The sequence below is a fragment of the Nylanderia fulva genome, unplaced genomic scaffold (assembly GCF_048542155.1).
Source record: "Nylanderia fulva isolate GAGA-0341 unplaced genomic scaffold, ASM4854215v1 Scaffold5, whole genome shotgun sequence".
NCBI classification, from domain to species: Eukaryota; Metazoa; Arthropoda; class Insecta; order Hymenoptera; family Formicidae; genus Nylanderia; species Nylanderia fulva.
Window position 1 is genome coordinate 2,178,371 of NW_028190587.1, and position 18,406 is coordinate 2,196,776.

Genomic DNA, 18,406 nt, shown 5'->3' on the forward strand with positions numbered 1-18,406 from the left:
CGAAAGGTCGTACGCCGCGAAACAGGATGAAAGCCCGCCACATCACAGCAAGAGACACAATTCCTCCGCCTACGTGAAATTCGCCAGGCGTTGCGAACGCCCACGCGACAATAACGACGAGAGTAAAAGTCCAACAACGGCAAAGGAATCCTATCGATTTTCGCAACGCGACGACGATGACGAGATACGCGAAACGCTTGAAATGTGACATCAAATGCGACTGCGTCGCGTAAGGTGTGGAACGAACTTGCCATTTTCCATGCGTACATCGCAATGAACGAGTGATAAAGGGTTCAAAGACTGCGTAAAGTTCAGTAAAAAGACGACGAGAGAAGTCGAACGAACGGCGGTCATCGAACATTGTGTGGCGAATTAGAGATCCTCCGTATAAAGATATCTTCATATCTTTAACATATTTCACCGATTGGTCGGATAAATATACAGGGTGGATCGAAATAAGTGCGACGCAAATTTTAGGAGGTGATTCTTTGTGGAAAATTAAGAGGAGCTTTTTATATAAGGATATACTCTTACATCCCTCCCCGAGGAGTTACACTTTTTTAAAGGAGGTAAAAATTACGTTTTTATTTTTTTCCCAAATTTCAGACAAATTAAAAGATAAAACGGAAAATATTTACCAAGTTCCGTTTTTTAAATTTGTCTGAAATTTAAGAAAAAAAAATAAAAATCTAATTTTTATCTCTTTTTTTATAAAAGTTTAACTTTTCAGGGAGGAATATAAGAAAGTATATGTTCGACAAAAAGAATCATCTTCTAAAATTTTTCGCATTTATTTAGATATATCCTGTATATGATAAAATTAATAATTATAATATTAGGTTATATCTATATATAAAATGTCATTCTGACAGACTAGATCTCCATAATATTCTACTAAATGCTGCTACCATTTAATCTACAATAGTATTAAGAATTAGTTGAAGATAACAATGATCCATCGATATCGGTTAAATGAGATCAACGCGATAAAAGTGCGCATTAATGCGATTTAAAAAGAAAAAATATTGCTTTTTACATAAAACGCGCGAGATTTATCCCGGTAATATATCTCGATGAGAGACGATACGGTGTGAAACTAACGGCAGTATCAACGGAAGGGATGCTTGTAAAATCAAGTTAAGATCTAGATATCATTAATCGCGTCTTTAATCATGCGTTAGCAAATCGAGAACCGTGAGAAATGCAAAATTTATTGTTTTAAGCGATGCGTTGCACCCGAGAGCGTATTCTTGTATCGACTCGTCTTTTATTTGTGAATTCTGTAATCTATCTTGAATTATTGCTTCCTCAATGCAGTTTCACGTAAATCGCTATCTTTCATCTTTAGATTTCTATATCTTTATTGTGTTAGGTGTATGAGTATCTGCAAACATTTTTTTAACAAATTCTCTCTCTAAATATTTGTATTTTTAATTGCTTATATATAAATTGATTAATTGTTAAATATTTTTGTTAAGGGAAAATGGATTTTAAATTAATTGAAAAATTTGTAGACCTTAGGCACTCTGATAACACTATTTGCGTTCCAAAGAAAATTACAATATGAATATTCTGCAATAATTATTAACTTTTTCCGCAATGAAATACAAACAACGAAACTTGTGGGGAAAATGGAGAAATAACAGCACTATGAAGGCTATATAAGGAATGCATAATATATAATACAGTGTTATTATTCATGGGAAACTAAACAATCTCCTGTCCTTATAACGATATAATGTTTTCGTAATTTATATTGAAAGCATAATGCATCGCGTTATATCGTAAAATATCATACAAGCATATATTTATGTGGAAATTCTGAATGTAAACCATGTTAGCGGTGGCAATTAAAAATTAAAAATTGCTAGAGAAAATTACTAGTTTCGATCTTACTAAACGATTTATAAATGAAAAAATTTGACTTATAATTTGATATATTTATACAGAATAGTTTTATTAATACAAGCAAGATATTTAAATAATCGCTATTACTTTATTTTCAAGTTTGATTAAATAAAAATTATAAATAAGAAATTAATTATTTTTATAACTTAAAGAATAAAGATATACGCATTTTAATAAAATTTCAAACAATTGCCTTTATTTAAAAAAAAAAATAATAATATGTGATTTTTTAACATAATGTAGATAGTATTAAAATAAATATAATTATATATATAACGCTATTTTGAATCAATTTTATTACGAAAAATAAAATCATATATTTTAAAAAATGAAGGTAATTTGAGGTATTAAAAAATAGTGCTTTTTAAATTTGAATCAATGAAACTTGTTCTTCAATGAAAAAGCTCGATTATTACATATTATACTTATTTTTCAATTTATTATAACTTTCTTTTTATCATAAACTATTAGTAGTTCAATAATTCTGATGACCATTATGGTAAATGACCACACTAAAAAATTGGTTAACTTGACTAAATCTTTCAACTAAAAATTACTATTTTGTCAATTGAACATATTAATATTTAATTCATATATTAATAGTGTATTAATTTATATATTAATAGTGTATAGTATTTAAGTCAAATGTATATGTTTTGTTAGATTAAATACGTCATATTTACTTTAAATATTGTTATATGTTCAATCAACAAAATAATATTTAGTTGAAAGATTTAGTCAAAAGTGAAGAAATTTCTTTTCAGTGCACTATAATAAGAAATCGATATTATATATGTAATTATACATTGACGTTATATCGCAACTACCGTCAGAGTTCTCTTCACCGGACTCTCTTTAAGAATAATATTTCCTATAGCCCTCATGTATAATTTTCAAGCGCGTTCCTCACGCACCTTCGCGCGAATATAATCAGGCTTGATAGCAGAAATCGATAGTGGATGAGCCGGTCATCAAGCCGGCCGCGAAAGGGGCTCGTTAAAAATCCCGGATCGACAAGCACGGATGTGGATATCGGCTCGAGTGGATCCGCCACTCGCTGGGCTGAATCGCGTTTGTGGAGAAACGGGTTCGTCGAGGAAAAAATCCGAGGAAACGAGAAAATAGGAAACGATCGAAACGCGCGCGCGATATCAACCCTTCGATACAATCGACGACATTCTGCGCGCGTTAATCGATTCCCAGCATGCAGCAGCAGCTGACCGCGGACGCGTTTTGTCATCGATTTTACGATTCCGTCCCCTATTTGGGAACGCTTGCTGCTAGGTTGGCTCGAGTTCACGTTAAATGCAAAAATCAATGGATCTAATTATAGCTCCCGGATCGAACGTGGCGCGAAACATTTTCAAGTGGAAGGAAATTTCGAAAAAATTTGTATCTCGGAATCGCAATAAGTGAGTGGATAAAATTCACGGTTTGTCAATAAAGACCCGCAAATTCCTATATATTCGTTGATCGATTGGAAGCGCTAAGAAGGAATAAGATAGTAATCTCGCCGTTGAGGCGATGATCCATCACGACGTCGACGGGTTAAAAGTGACGGATAGATTAGCAAGTGGATGAATCTACGCCGTGATTTTACATTAGCAATAACTTTTACTGGAAAGACGTAACTGTTACACTTTCTTAAATTACAATTAAGAAATTATACAGTGAAATTATTTTAATTACTCTACATCTTACGTCGACTATCAACACGTTATGTTGATCATCAAGAACAAGATCAATCTCAATCAGCCTCACTAATTTTTTTTTTATGAACACTGATTGATGGATAGCAGCGCTTCTTTACAAGAATGACAGAAGCTGGCTTAGTGTTGATAGAGCTACTAATTAAAATCTGCTATCTCTAATTGAAAACCTCGAATGGCTCGCGACCGTGAGATCTATTTAAATTCCGACCTGTATTAGAAATGTATCAAGCGTGTGATGGGAATTTTTTCTAGGCTGCCTCACACGGCAAAATGACGATCAACGTACTCGAGAGTCGTATACAGAGTCTGATATCGAGATAGAAATTAAAAGCGAGTAGATCGAGCTCTTTCAGCTTCGCTCAGGCTTGGCTTTTCTTCGGTCATCGCAACGGCACAAAATCCGTTCGATTTTTTTTTTCGCATCTTCGCCGTGCCCTATATCCCCCGATAATGAGTCTCTATCCAATTGACAGTATCACTAATCTGCGTTTCAACCGCGTCTTTTTTCTCGGCTTCCCAATGCGCGCCGCAAACGTGTTATTACCAGCGGTGAAAATCTCGCCGAACCGTGAAGCGAATTGGACGACGCGTACGTGGACTTTTCCTCCTTCTCTCTCATCGAATTACGGACCATAATTTGTCCCGTGATGCTGGATACAAACTTGTTTGTCGGCCAAATTGTCGTTCGTGATTGCGCCGCGAGTTTCGTCGAATCAGGGCTGCGAGAGTAGAAGACAGATATATATATTAATCACGATTTTAATGACGATTTTAATTCTGTGCGACTTAATTTTCTCGTAAAATTTATCCTGAACAAATGTTATTTAGTAAATTTTCAAAATATCTCTAAACGATTTATTTAACGTTTGAATATTTTGAACGCTTTATGCACACGCGAGACCGAAATAGATTATTCTGCATCTATTTGTCTAAATAGTTTTAGTAACGAGAAAAATTAAGAAATGTAAATTAAGAATAGTGTAACTAAAATTATTTTTGAAAATTATAAATTAAGTTGAAATAAAGGATTAAGAGCCAACGCAAGGTAGTCGTGGGAAAGATCCTGGATTTATTCAAATTAATTGAACGTTTCATTAAGCTTGCATTAAGCCATCTTTACAATAAATTACAGTCTAAGGTAGTAGCCAAGTTAAAATTTGAAACCACTTCAATATTAAATTGTAATAATGGTATTATTGTAAAAAAAATGTCATTATTCTTAAAAAGAAATATGCCGTCAGGTTGTCGAACTTATTGTTAGTTGTGTGAGGTCAAAGTTGAAACTCAACTTGGTTTTCGGCTACCATCTTAGATTAATTTATTTCTAAAGATGGCCTAATGTAGGCCGAAACGTTCAATCAATTTTAATAAATCCAGGATCTTTCGCACGACTACCTTGCGTTGGCTCTTAGCCCTTTATTTCTCCTTGTTCGGATTTGCATGAGCCGTTTATTTTATTGATTTAATAAATTAAGTTATTAAATTGGTGATAATTTTGTGTCAAAAGATAAACTTTGACAATCGTGTTTTATTCTGGGAATCAAATAAACTATTACTGAATTAAATCGAAGAGTGTGAAACTTCACCAACTCCTTTTTTAACGCTTCATAACTTTCTTAAGTTATTAAGCCCACAAAAGGGATTATAAGAGAATTTCTCACAAACTCTTATTAATCTCTAAACCATAGCGAGGCACATCCGACTAAGAAACTTTAGATCTGCATGACTATAGAAAACCATAGTTATGAAACTCCAATTATATCATCAAAAACTATTTGTATCGATTAATTCTCTAATTGTAAGATATGGTTTAAATATATATTTTTATCTGCGTTTACATGTGTAAAAAAAAAGGATTATTTATTTACTTAAAAAATATGATATAGTTAAAACTCCAATATTATATCACCAAAACTATACGTATCGATTAATTCTATAAGATATTCATATATATTTTTATTATAATTCATATATTATTTATTTGCCCACGTGTGCATAAAAAAAAGGATGATTTATTCACTCGAAAAATCTGCAGAGACACGAATAAATAAATAAAACAAGAGAGAAAAACAAAAATTCATCAAGGACGTGAGTTCATGCGTTCTCTCCGGATCTAACGATCGGTAATCGAGAGAGATCGCAGTACTGACGAAGAGCAGCTTGATATTCGTCGGATGCGCGTCGCCGAGCCCGAGCGTGTATGAGCGCGGAATAAATTATCCCTGTAAGTCGGGAGGTCTGTTTCTTCTTTCTCTCTCAATCGCTCCTCGAGTAGCCGTTCGTCCATCTCTATCTCCACTCGTCGTCTTGCTCTCTCTCTCTCTCCATCTCTATCTCTCCCACCGTCAAGGCGTCTATAATGACTCCTCGTGGTGGGACGATACCGGAAGTGAAGCCAGAACGGCGGAACCAGACGTTCACTCAATGGAAAGTTCGAGCTCCGCCGGCAAGCGTGGCCGCTCTCTAAAAGAGGTGGCGATACACGCTCGCACGCGTCGCTCGTTCCAGCGCGAAGGAAGGAAAATCCGCTTCCTTCGACCGGCGAGCTCGGCTCGGCATTCGCGTGAACGCGAGTCACGCGCGAGCAGCTTGCGCGAGGAAAACCGCGCGTAGCGCGTCTCTCCTCGAGAAGGAAATCCGAGGTTGAAAGTGCGACGTTTTCGAGAAGAAAGTTGACTGAACGTTCGACGACAAAAACTTGGGGTGTTAATATTCAGGTGTTCATTGTTGGATCTATCTGTCAGTGCGCGGGAAGAAAGATCATGAAGAGGAGAACAAGAACTCCGAGGATTCAGGGGCAATAACGTGGAACTGATTGAATTAGGGGAATGAATTAGAGGAGATAGATGGACCATTGGTTTGATTCGATTTGTCGTTGATTTAATTTGACGCCGTTGACTGATGGACTTCTTATCGAGATCGATGAATGAGAAACTGAGAAATTGGAAGCTTATTGTGGATCTGACGGAAGAGTAAGTGAATGTTAATTGGGGATTCTAATTGAGGAAAATCCAAATCGATTTAATCAAATGATAAGTTTAAAGTGGATTATGTAGATCAATCAAATAGGAAGGACGTAAATATGCGCGACTAAGTTAATGAAGAATAAAAAAATGTAGGGGAAACATTTATTTGGGGTTGCATTAACGTCACAAGTAAACTACGTTTTATTGTGAAGCACCGGAAGTCTCGGGGAGCAGCAAATAACATCGTCGAGTAATCAAGGCAGCGGTTGAATAAATTGGATCGTACTGGATATTACAAGAACGTCGAGAGAGAGAGAGACAGAGAGAAAGAGAGAAAAAAAGAAAGAGATCGCTCGAGGAAGCTTGCCATTAAGCTATGACAAAGAAAAAGTTTTCTTTCTGCGAAGAAGAAAGGGTACGATAAATTTGCGGCTGACATTGTACATTACCTTCCATTTCGGAAACGGGGCGCGGAAATTTAAAAAACGTCAACGCGTATTTGTGATAAATTATTTTGGAGTTGTCATTTGTAAGATATCGAAGAGAAAATGATCGACGCGCATTTTGTTTCGAAATTCTTCCCGTCAAAGTAAATACGTCTAAGAAACTTAGATTCGTACGCGCGAACTTTTATAGAGAAAATAAAACCTGGAGAGGAAAGTTGTTCTACAGATTCTAACACACAGGCGACTTCAAATGCGTTTTCTTTTCGTGCGCAACTGCATGAAAAATAGGAGTTTTCACTACGCCAAACAATAAGCATTTTCGCGTGAAAGTGACAAGATGATGACAGCCTTTGGGAAAAAAAGGTCTATGTGTGATTTTCGTGGGTGAGACAAAGAGTTGTCTGCGAAACGGAAGTCCATCTCGCGAAGAATGCTAATTAACCCAATTCCTCGTGGGGTTAACGCAACTTGTAATGCACAAAACAGCGCACGTTTTAATTCATTATATTATCGGTCTGCGTTTCCTTAATTAAAATGATACTGTTTTGTGCATCAATCGTAGAAAGAACATCAACGACTTAAATTAATGCACTTTAATGAGAAAAAGTGTCTTCTGCGTGCAAGAAATCGGCTAGAAATATTATTTTGAAACGTGTGGTACAAATTAATGAGCTTTGTAATTTTATAAAGTGCTGGTCATCCTCAAATCTCTTCCTCGTGTAAAACAATAAATTTGCTAGCGTGAGACAAAAGGGACATTTAATTTGAATCACGTCTTGGGTGGTCTTTACTCAAGTCTGAGTCGTCATCCGCACATTTTTTTCTCGTGATATCAATATATTTATATTTTCCAAAGGGACTCATTTTAAACCTTAGATCGTAGACCGATTATAGTAATCGATGAGCGCGAGAAACCTCTCGAAGAGTGCATATTATCCGAAAAAAACTCGCATCGAATTAAAGAGACTCGAAAGCTGTCACTATCGTTAGCTTTCTTTGGGGGACTATCTAGAGTGAGAACAAGGGACTCGAAGTGCATTCGTGAAAGTATTCGTCAGAGATGGTCAGCCAACACGCGATGGCCACTACCGTCCGCAAAGTTAAGCAGGAGAATCGTCTCAGGCGGCAGAATCAGAGTCAAGGTACATAAATACGTAAGCGGTACTTAATGAACAACAGGCGTTCCTGAAACACGCCTATCCAAATAACTTACAATACATATTTGAGAAATGCAGATCATTTTAATACCTATTTGAATAATATATATTTTGTTTTTCAATAAAATATTTAAACATTTATATTTTTTGAAAGACTGTAACAGAAAGCTACAGAAATATTAAACACAAAATATTTATGATGCAGTAAAATCATTTATTAAAATAATAAATTTTAAGAGGAAAGATATGAAAGAGAAACAGAAAGAAATACATAATACAATGCATTTAAAATATATAAAAATATATATCTAAAGCTATGTTAAACTTGTATTATTTATTTTATTTATTTGTTGTATTGAAAATGTTACTTATAATAATAAAAACATAATTAGAAAATGATAAAATAGAAATGTGTAGCATTATTTAACTTTACGAAATTAATATAATTTAATAAAATATATGAAAACAGATTTCAGAGGTGAAAGCTGTAAAAGAGAGACAAATAAAATAAACACAAATTTATAAAAAAATAATATTTCTGCAAATATTTTACTGCTCACATAATAAGAGAAAAATTATTTTAGTTGATAATTGAAATGTTTAATGAGAAATACAAATTCGAAATATTTATTTCTGATTTATAAAATAAATCCCATATGTATTTCAAAATAAAATTTTAATTAATATATAAACATAAATATAAATTATTATTTTATTAAATTGAATTATTGATAAATAGAACTCAGTAGAAAAAAAGCTTGCGTAAATGATTTTATTTTTTATTTCAATTATTTTGTTCATTTTTCTTTGGATCCTGATGATATAAGTCTTAGTCATGATCTAGTTACGTAGAAACATGTATATCACACGGTTGCATCTTCTGCAAAATTAACGCAGTGTAATTAGGATGTTGCAGCAATATTATATGACATTAATATAACGTAATGTGAATACGCGCAACTGACTATATTATGATCGTTTTATTATTGCGTTGAAAATATTATACTATGCTTGATTCTTTAATGTGTAAGTCTAGTAAAGCGAAAAAAGAAATTAAAATAATAAATATAAGCAAAAATTTTAATTAACGTGCAATAATCGTACCTTTTGCTTTGTAGCGAAATTTAATATTTACGTGTTTTATACAGTTTAATATTTTATCAACTAAATGGCTAGCTTATGTAAATATCGCACAAAATTTTCATCGTTCTTAATAGAGGGCTTAAACTTATGTTTTATAGTTAATGAATATAAAATAATCTTGTAGTTTTCAGCGTACTTATGTATAATACATAGCACTATGTATAATACATTTCTGAAATAGATAATTCGTTTGAATAAGTTTGAATTGTTTAACACTTTCACGTCAGACACAGATCGATATTTTATGCTACGTCGCTGTGAGATGATGAAATAAATATATAAGTATGATGTTTTTTTTTAAATATATTTATTTATTTAAACCACTTTACCGATTTTATTAAAAAAAGTAATTATAATTATTACTCTTTAATGAAAAATTTCATTAAAAAAACATATTAAATTTTTTTAAAAGAATTAATGAATATATTCTCAAATTATATATATATAAATATAATTTATATATATAATTTTATATACTTATATATATAATTTGTATTTATATATTCTATATATATTTATATAATACATTATACATTTATATATTCTCAAATGATATATTTTTTATTGCAGATGAAGAAGGACCTTACAAGCCAGTGCCACCGCCGAAGCCGGTGTCGCACAATCAGAAGAACAATCAGAATGGTCAGCAGGACGAGCAACGGGAACAGACGGTAGTCGAGCGTTCATCGTTGCGAACGACTTCCGGTCCGGAAAGGACCAGCGTCGCGGAGAACGGGCAAGTTCGAAGCGCGGCCGGGCAGCCCTTTGCGCCGGAATACAGAATGCCACCCTTGTACGGGGAGGAGCAGAGTTCGGGTCAGGCTCAACAGGCGGCCAGTTTACAGACTCACAGCAGCAAGTTTCCGGTAAGTGTGATAATAAACAGAACTTGAGTCATCAATTTTGTCAATTATTTCCTTTAGTTAGGATTGCATCTCGGAGAATTCCAACTGCAAACAATTGTCAGATTTTATCTTCATTAGTTATAACATTAATTATTTTTGTGCCATTGATAATGATTAAAATAGAATGCACTTGATGCAAATGTATTGGGAAATATATTTATATACGATTTTAATTTTATCTTTTTATTTTGGTATATGGTATTTCAATATACTCGATATGAAGATGATTATAAACGAGTGACTATTTTTTCGACATTAATAAAATGTAACTAAAAATATATAAAACATTTAATCAAGATCGTTATCGTAGGCATTAAGGAAGAATAATGTATTTATCGGCATTATCAGTATCTTTTTTTTACTTTGGTAAATTTATGATATAATAGATAGAGCATAGATTATGTTATATAATCATATTTTCCATTTAATAAGACAATCCTGCGATTTAGAAATTAATAATAAAGTTGGAGGAGAATGAAATAAACACGCTAGAGTTCTTAATCAAATTCTAGAAGTTTTCGATTAGAACTATAATAATTTGAACAGTTCAATTTTACAAGTCATGAGTACAGCTTATTGATATTGTTGAATCAGATTTTTTTGAATAATTATTTGCAATAATATTATAATTTTACAACTTTTGTGGAGTCTTTTTTCTTGAAAATTATTTTTCAAGAAAACATCTTAAAATCTTTGTAGATTGACGTTTCATAAAAAATCTAAACCTATTGTAAGATTAAATTTATAAAAATTTGATATGTACATAAATATATATGTAATACATAACAAAATTGAAGTGTGCACACAAAAATCACGCCAATTAAAATTCCTAGTTTGTCCGTAGAAAGTTCTTTGCTCAGCTTTCCGAGCAGGAACTTATCGAGCCAGCGTACCTTTACTGAAAGAGCAGGTCAGTAATTATCCGACTACAGCGCGCAACACCTTGTTCGCTTCATGTCGTTCCGTATGTACCAGGAACAATGGGACAAAAAAATAATGACGCGCCGTGGCGCATAATGCAGCCAGTGATGGCTCTAAATCCCTTCTTGTCCCGAGTAAATTTCCATTTTCGATCAAATGCGTCCTTCTTCAGTTTTTTGTCATATCTGCATTTTAATCATCTTTTTCTCTATTCGTCGCAATCTTCTTGTATCTTGCTGAATTTTTGAAAAAACTGACAGAGCCATAATTATTGCAGAAATATATATTTTCTTGTGCGTTGAGAAAACAAAACGTCTTTTAAAAAAATTATTGTGTATGATATTTATAATTGTAGATTGGAATTAATATTTTATATTATAATATATAATATATATATTGATTTAAAATAATAATAACGATAAAAATAAGAAACAATAAAAAAATGAATGTATATCGTTTCTTGAGACGACGTTTTAAAGCATTCGCTGGTTTTGCAAGGCTTGAATTATAGTGTCGTTCGTACATGCTAAATAAACGAACTAATTAACAAGCCGAATGCATTAATTCCACATGCAACCACGATATACGTGTTTGCGCTGACTGTACGAAAGTAATGAACGAAAAAGCTGTAAAAATTCAAGAGCACATTCTTTGGTTAATTTAGAATTACTTTCTATTTTGTAATGTTATAATAATTTATTACAAAATTATAAAAAATATAATCATATAATACTAATAAAATATTAAATATTTCATAAAATAATTGAATCAATTTTGACTCAAACATTATATTTTTCTTCAAACTTCTTGTTAAAAAAATTTCTCTTAATACATATTATTGCAACGAAAGTTGCAGATTCTAAGATATCTCATAAATTCTAGTAAGAATTAGACTTTCTTTCCTTCGAATGTTATTTATAGCTGCAATCACATGCGCTTTTGATTGGACGATTATTAATTTAAAAAACATCGATAAAGAGAGAGAGAGGAAAAGAGTTAGAGAGAGAGAGAGAGAGAGAGAAAGGAAGAAAGAGTCACGATTTTTCGTTGATGATTTTGTGCAGTTATCGAGATTCGATTTTTAATGAAGCGATGACGCGACTGTGTGTGTGTTGGCACACACAATTCTCTCTGAAAAAGAAAATTCCACGTTTATGCTTGGATGCGTCTTTTTATTTAAGTTAAGCGCGATAAGAAGAGCAAAGAATTCAGAGCATAACTTTATTCGGTATAAGTGGTCACATTTTCTAGAATTATACTGACATGAGTTTCTTGGACACAATCAAATCAATTATAATGTCATGAGAAAATTGTGAAAAATGATAATGTGTCGCAGTAAAAATTCCATTTACATGAATCGTTAAAATTTATATAATAGATTTTTTGTAAAAAGAAATTCATGTTCAGATGAATATTCATGTTTTTATCAATTCAACAAGTGGAAATTATATTTAATTTCTTTATAAATTAATTTATTAATGAATATTAACTAATGGCACTTAAAAATCCGATAATAATAAATTATAGCAATTTAATTACATTATTCTAATTATAATATTTTTGATTAAAATTTATCATTGTCAATTAATAGAAATAAATTATATCCACCAATGTATAAAGGGAATAATACGAGACTAACACAGCGTGTTACCTCGACAAACGAGGGTAGAACTAATTGCTAATATTAAAGCTCTGCATTTATTTCGATCATTAGAATTATCAGCGTGATATTCCCTTTATTAGCTTTTCAATTTCTAATTTTCCCCATTGTTTATATATCGAGACAATTGTGCGTCGACTCATTGTGGCTATGCTTATCTCGTGATTTTCGTCGTCTGACATTAGCCAATTGTACTTACCTAATTAGCGGACGTAATCGCGCAGATAACGCGAATGGCACGGGTCTGATCTTCCGCGTTCGACGTTAAGAATTAATCCTCGGAGAAATCTTCGGTAACAGTTCGTTGTACGCTAGTAGTTACGTTCTTGGGAAGATTCTCAGAGGTTCTTCACCAAGACAAAGGGGGCATCATACGCGCGTACCGTTGGCCGGAAGTCGTGAAGGGGAGCTTCGTTCGCGATAGTCGTTTACACATTTCTCCGCACGGATCGGCACGACCGCAGGTGAGAAATAAATCGGGACAATCAACGTCTTCTGCCGATCCTTCGGTCCTCCGCACGTCAGCCAGTGCCTTTCATCCCCAATTTTTCATACGCGCGGCCGTTGCTTTGCATGACATCACATACATATACGGGGTGTATCTAAATAAGTGCGAAACATTTTAGATGATTTTTTTTAGATAAAATTCAGGGGGATTTTTTATATAAACATATACTCAAAAAAGAAACAATTTAAATTAAATAGGGGTTGTTAGTTCAGTCTCTTATAACGATACCGGAAGATCAAAAAATATTAATAAATATCCACCAAAATATCCATCAAATTTTATTTTTTAATTTGTCTAAAATTTGAGAAAAAAAATAAAAACTTAATTTTTACTTCTCTCTTTAATATCTAAATGTTTATATAAGAAACCCCTCTTAATTTTTGATAAAGAATTATCTAAAATTTTTCGGATTTATTTAGATACACCCTGTATACGCACGCACACGTACACATACAACTGCATGTGTTATGTAGCTTTCGATCGAAGAGTAAAATTATTAAAGCGTCGCGGCCCATCACGCTGATTGCTCAGAAACGAATATCCGACCGCGAATCAGCGTTAATTAACCCTTTTCTCTTGAACGTTGTCATGCGCGATCGATCGTCCTATGGCGTTTTAATTATCGTGTAACACGAAGGATGGACTCTCCGCGGATTAATTCTCCTTTGACGAAGAAAGAGTGATTATATCCTCTCATTTTGCATTTGGATCATTGCTTTTTGATTTTTTAACGAGAACTCAATTGAAACGCGGATAATACTACCTAATGAATTGATAAAATCAAATAATTATCGGGCGTATTTCTGTATCTGAGATAGATGAGCTTAGATAAAATTTCGATATAATCTATTATTGAAAATTGAAATTCTGAAAGGATGAAATCACTCTGATATTTTCATTCTAACTTGCAAATCATGAAAAAAAATGATATTTTATTTAAAAAAAAAAATCAATTTTAGATCAATTAAAAAATAAGAATGATCTTCATTTAAGAATAATGCGATCATAATATATTATCTCCCCGTGTTAGAAATTATTACCACTAAAAGGACTCACCCTCGCACTTAAGGGACTAGTATATCCTCTATCAATGTGTCTCAAGTACGAAGAATAACAGCCGTAGTTAGAAGAGAATTCAATATCAGTGATGCACGGGCATTCTGTCCGGGGTGTTTCTACCGCGTTTTATTATCCTCGGAAGGGGATGAATCGATCGGTATTTTTATTCGCGAGCTTACGCCACGACGCATCGCGTAACACGCGTTCTCGTGACGCCATTCCTTTATTAACACGCTTTATTTCTTCCGCAAAACATTGTTCTCTCTTTTTCTCTCTTCCACTCTTTCCTTCTCTCTCGGTCTCACAAAACTTTTCATAATCCAGCTTTATGATGCAATATACCGCCGTGCATATGTTGCGAGCGTCGATGTATGACATCATATTTTGTCCGTGCATCTACTCTAAGGGAACTATTGATGTAACTATCATGCTTTTTCCAAAAAAGAGCAATATGCAGTTATTTGATTACTTCCAGGAAAGAGAGCAGGCAAAGAGAGCAATGTACGGTTGTCGTGTAAAAAAGGAGAATACAACATAGACATGATTGTTTTCTAACAGTCTTATATTACTTCTGTGCCATCAGTTTCATCGAGATCGATTTGTTAGAGAAAAAATAATGCACAGTTGTGCTATACATTCTCAAAGTTTTCAATAAATTCTCTCTTTTTCTCTCTTTGCCTCTTTCATCCGCTGAAGATTTAACATTAAATATTATCGCGTTATTGTTCTTTATGTTACATCAGTAAATTAATATTCAGAAACTGCAGTGATCATTTCTTAGTTTTTTCGATTCCTCACAGATCTAGCCAAACGTCTAAAAACGTCGAACTTTACACAGAGAGAACTTTTTTTTAGAATTTACACTGAAAATCGTTGGACAATATGGAATTGAAGAATTTTATAAGAGTTTCTCTGTGATTAATATTTATCACAATAAAAATATTAATATTTACCACAAGATATAAAATATGTTTGATTCATTTTACTGTGTACATATTAATATTTTTTGTTATATGCTAATATTAATCAGAGAAACTCTTATAAAAAATTCTTCCAAAAAATCCCATATTGTCCCACGATGACCATAATTTTCAGGGTAAATTCCAAGAGAAAATTCTGTCCGTGTCAAAATCACGTATCATGTACACGGTAAAAAACATTTCGTATTTCTGTTGAAATTATCTTGTGTAGAAATTTTTGTGTTAAAATTTTAACATACTCTTATGTTAATATAACATATTGTCGTTATGTTATTTTGACATTTGTCTGTTGAGTTAATATTCACTATTTTTAAGTGTTAAAACAACACAATTAAATAAAAATGTACGAATTTTTGCTTATATTATATTTTTTTGTGTTATTTTTTCACATATTACGTGTGTTATTTAATTACATAATTGTTTTCTGTTAAATTAACATTAAAATTAGAGTGGATAAATTGGGACATGTGAAATGTGTTAAATTTAACACAATTTTTTTTACTGTGTATAGATTTATTTCTAATTAATCGTTGATAAAAAAAAAAAAATATTTTCCGCGCGTTAAGAGTGCGACTGGACGGAGGAATCGAGGAAGTTCTCGTCCGCAACAACTCCATACAAACCCCGTATAGTTATATCCGCAAACGTGATTACGTTGCACGGGGTTCGCCTGCCTGCCTGCCTACGTGCATGCATTTATTTTCCGCGGCGGTAGCTCGTTTCATCACGCTTGCTTTCTTCTTCCGAGCGCGATGCTTGAAGTTACGACGATGTTGCAGCCAGTTTGGTTCAGTGACACCTACTCCACGCGGCGCGTTATTACGTACACGCAACGAACACGCATGTCGCCGCCGAGAGCCCGGTTCTGTGCACGCACTTTGCGTATCATCGTGCCGTGCGTGCGAACTCGCATCGACGTCGGGGATGCAATGGATGCATCACCTGCCTGCGACCGGGAAAAGCCTCGGAAAATCTCTCGACGCCGATGACCGTCTACTACTCGGGTTACTCGTATATATACCACACTATACATCGTCCGTTTGTTTTTGCTCTGTTTACCTAGGTGCATACAACGCCTTGCAGCGAGCACGCTCTGCTGCGCGCAAGCTAAGAAAGGAAGTTTATTAGCGGATTAATTTGCCTTTATGCGTCGATTATTCCTAAAGACGAGTTTCAGAAAATCAGTGTGGAAGAAAAAATTAAACATTAAAGATAAGAATTATGTATAAATAGAAATATATGTGTAGATAAAAATGTAGCGTATTAATTAATAATGACATAATATGTGCTCTTTAATATTAGATTATACTCTATATTGAGTAAAGAAGTAATTTTATTGGAATTTATTGAAAGAATTATAAATTAAAAACTGTATAAAATTTTTAGTATAAAAACTCGCGAAACGATTAGTAATAGTGATATAATATTATATTAATTTAAGTTTCTCGAAACTGTGAAATATTTTATTTTAATTGACCATTTGATGACCATCACTGAATAAACATTTATAAGAAAATCTTCCAAGTGATTTCTAAATATAATCGAGAAAGAAGATTGTTTCAGACAAACAATAATCATTGTCTCTTTTTGATCGTAGATAGAACGCGAGTTGGTCCTCTCATCGGGAGACAAGAATTCCAAGATCCCTATTCTTCACGAGTACAAACAGAGGACCACCGGAAGAGTCGCTATCGCGCCGGATGCGCCGATTAAGCAACAGGCCTGGGTTCAAGAGGTAAGTCTGTTTGATTTTCCCGATAATTCTGTAGTGGGAGAGAAAAGGATGAATATAAATCATATTGATTTCTTCGCGTCTGTTTTTAAAATTTTTTTTTTGACAATAAATCATAGTCAAGATTCAAAAAGCTCAATAGTTTAATGAATGTCATATTCATCGAAGTTTGATTAATGTTGAATCTCATCTATTCCGTGTTATACTTCCGTCGGTAGCCAGAATGACAGATTTTCCGTCCCACTTTGACAATGGTTCCATTGTCATTGAACGATTGTTACGAAATCCTACGATTAATCGAGTGTCACGTATATATGTTGCGTTATTTACACGTGCCATCCACGTATACCACTGTCAGTAGGCATCAGTAATATATTTTTCTCTCCGGGTTTCGAATTGATATCTCAGAAGACAGATGTGGAAATTAATGCCCGATCAAAAGGTGATATATATGCTCTTTCATTCATTTTTTATAAATGATCGGAATAGCCGATTCTCGTGATTATGTCTTTTTCCGGTCTTTTCTCTTTTGTTTATTTTTTATATTACATATATTTATTTCTTAATCATTTTACCTTTTAATATTTTAATACTTTTGAAATTTATAATATTACTTTTTTCATTAATATTAGCGAAATATACTGTGCATAATATGTGATAAAAATTATATATGCTCTTTTATTCATTTTTTACGAATAATCGGAATAGCCGATTCTCGTGATTATGTCTTTTTCCGGTCTTTTCTCTTTTGTTTATTTTTTACATTACATATATTTATTTCTTAATCATTTTACCTTTTAATATTTTAATACTTTTGAAATTTATAATATTACTTTTTTCATTAATATTAGCGAAATATACTGTGCATAATATGTGATACAAATTATTTATGCTCTTTTATTCATTTTTTACGAATAATCTGAATAGCCGATTCTCGTGATTATGTCTTTTTCCGGTCTTTTCTCTTTTGTTTATTTTTTACATTATATATATTTATTTCTTAATCATTTTACCTTTTAATATTTTAATACTTTTGAAATTTATAATATTACTTTTTTCATTAATATTAGCGAAATATACTGTGCATAATATGTGATAAAAATTATATATGCTCTTTTATTCATTTTTTACGAATAATCGGAATAGCCGATTCTCGTGATTATGTCTTTTTCCGGTCTTTTCTCTTTTGTTTATTTTTTACATTATATATATTTATTTCTTAATCATTTTACCTTTTAATATTTTAATACTTTTGAAATTTATAATATTACTTTTTTCATTAATATTAGCAAAATATAAGGCGCATAAT

General features: G+C 32.9%; 1 protein-coding gene across 7 annotated transcripts in view; it reads left to right on the plus strand.

Moving 5' to 3' along the window:
• Window positions 1-18,406, plus strand: part of LOC114940490 (uncharacterized) — a 101,917-nt gene that overhangs the window by 67,245 nt on the left and 16,266 nt on the right. For 3 of the 7 annotated variants that reach the window (XM_029315192.2, XM_085487010.1, XM_029315193.2), the window contains 2 exons: window positions 9,903-10,198; window positions 16,963-17,100. In XM_029315192.2, the coding sequence (XP_029171025.1) occupies window positions 9,903-10,198; window positions 16,963-17,100 (434 nt within the window). Of the gene's footprint in view, window positions 1-6,094; window positions 8,175-9,902; window positions 10,199-16,962; window positions 17,101-18,406 lie in introns of those variants that run through there. The other 4 variants (XR_003821463.2, XM_029315191.2, XM_029315195.2 and 1 more) reach the window with 3 other exon arrangements.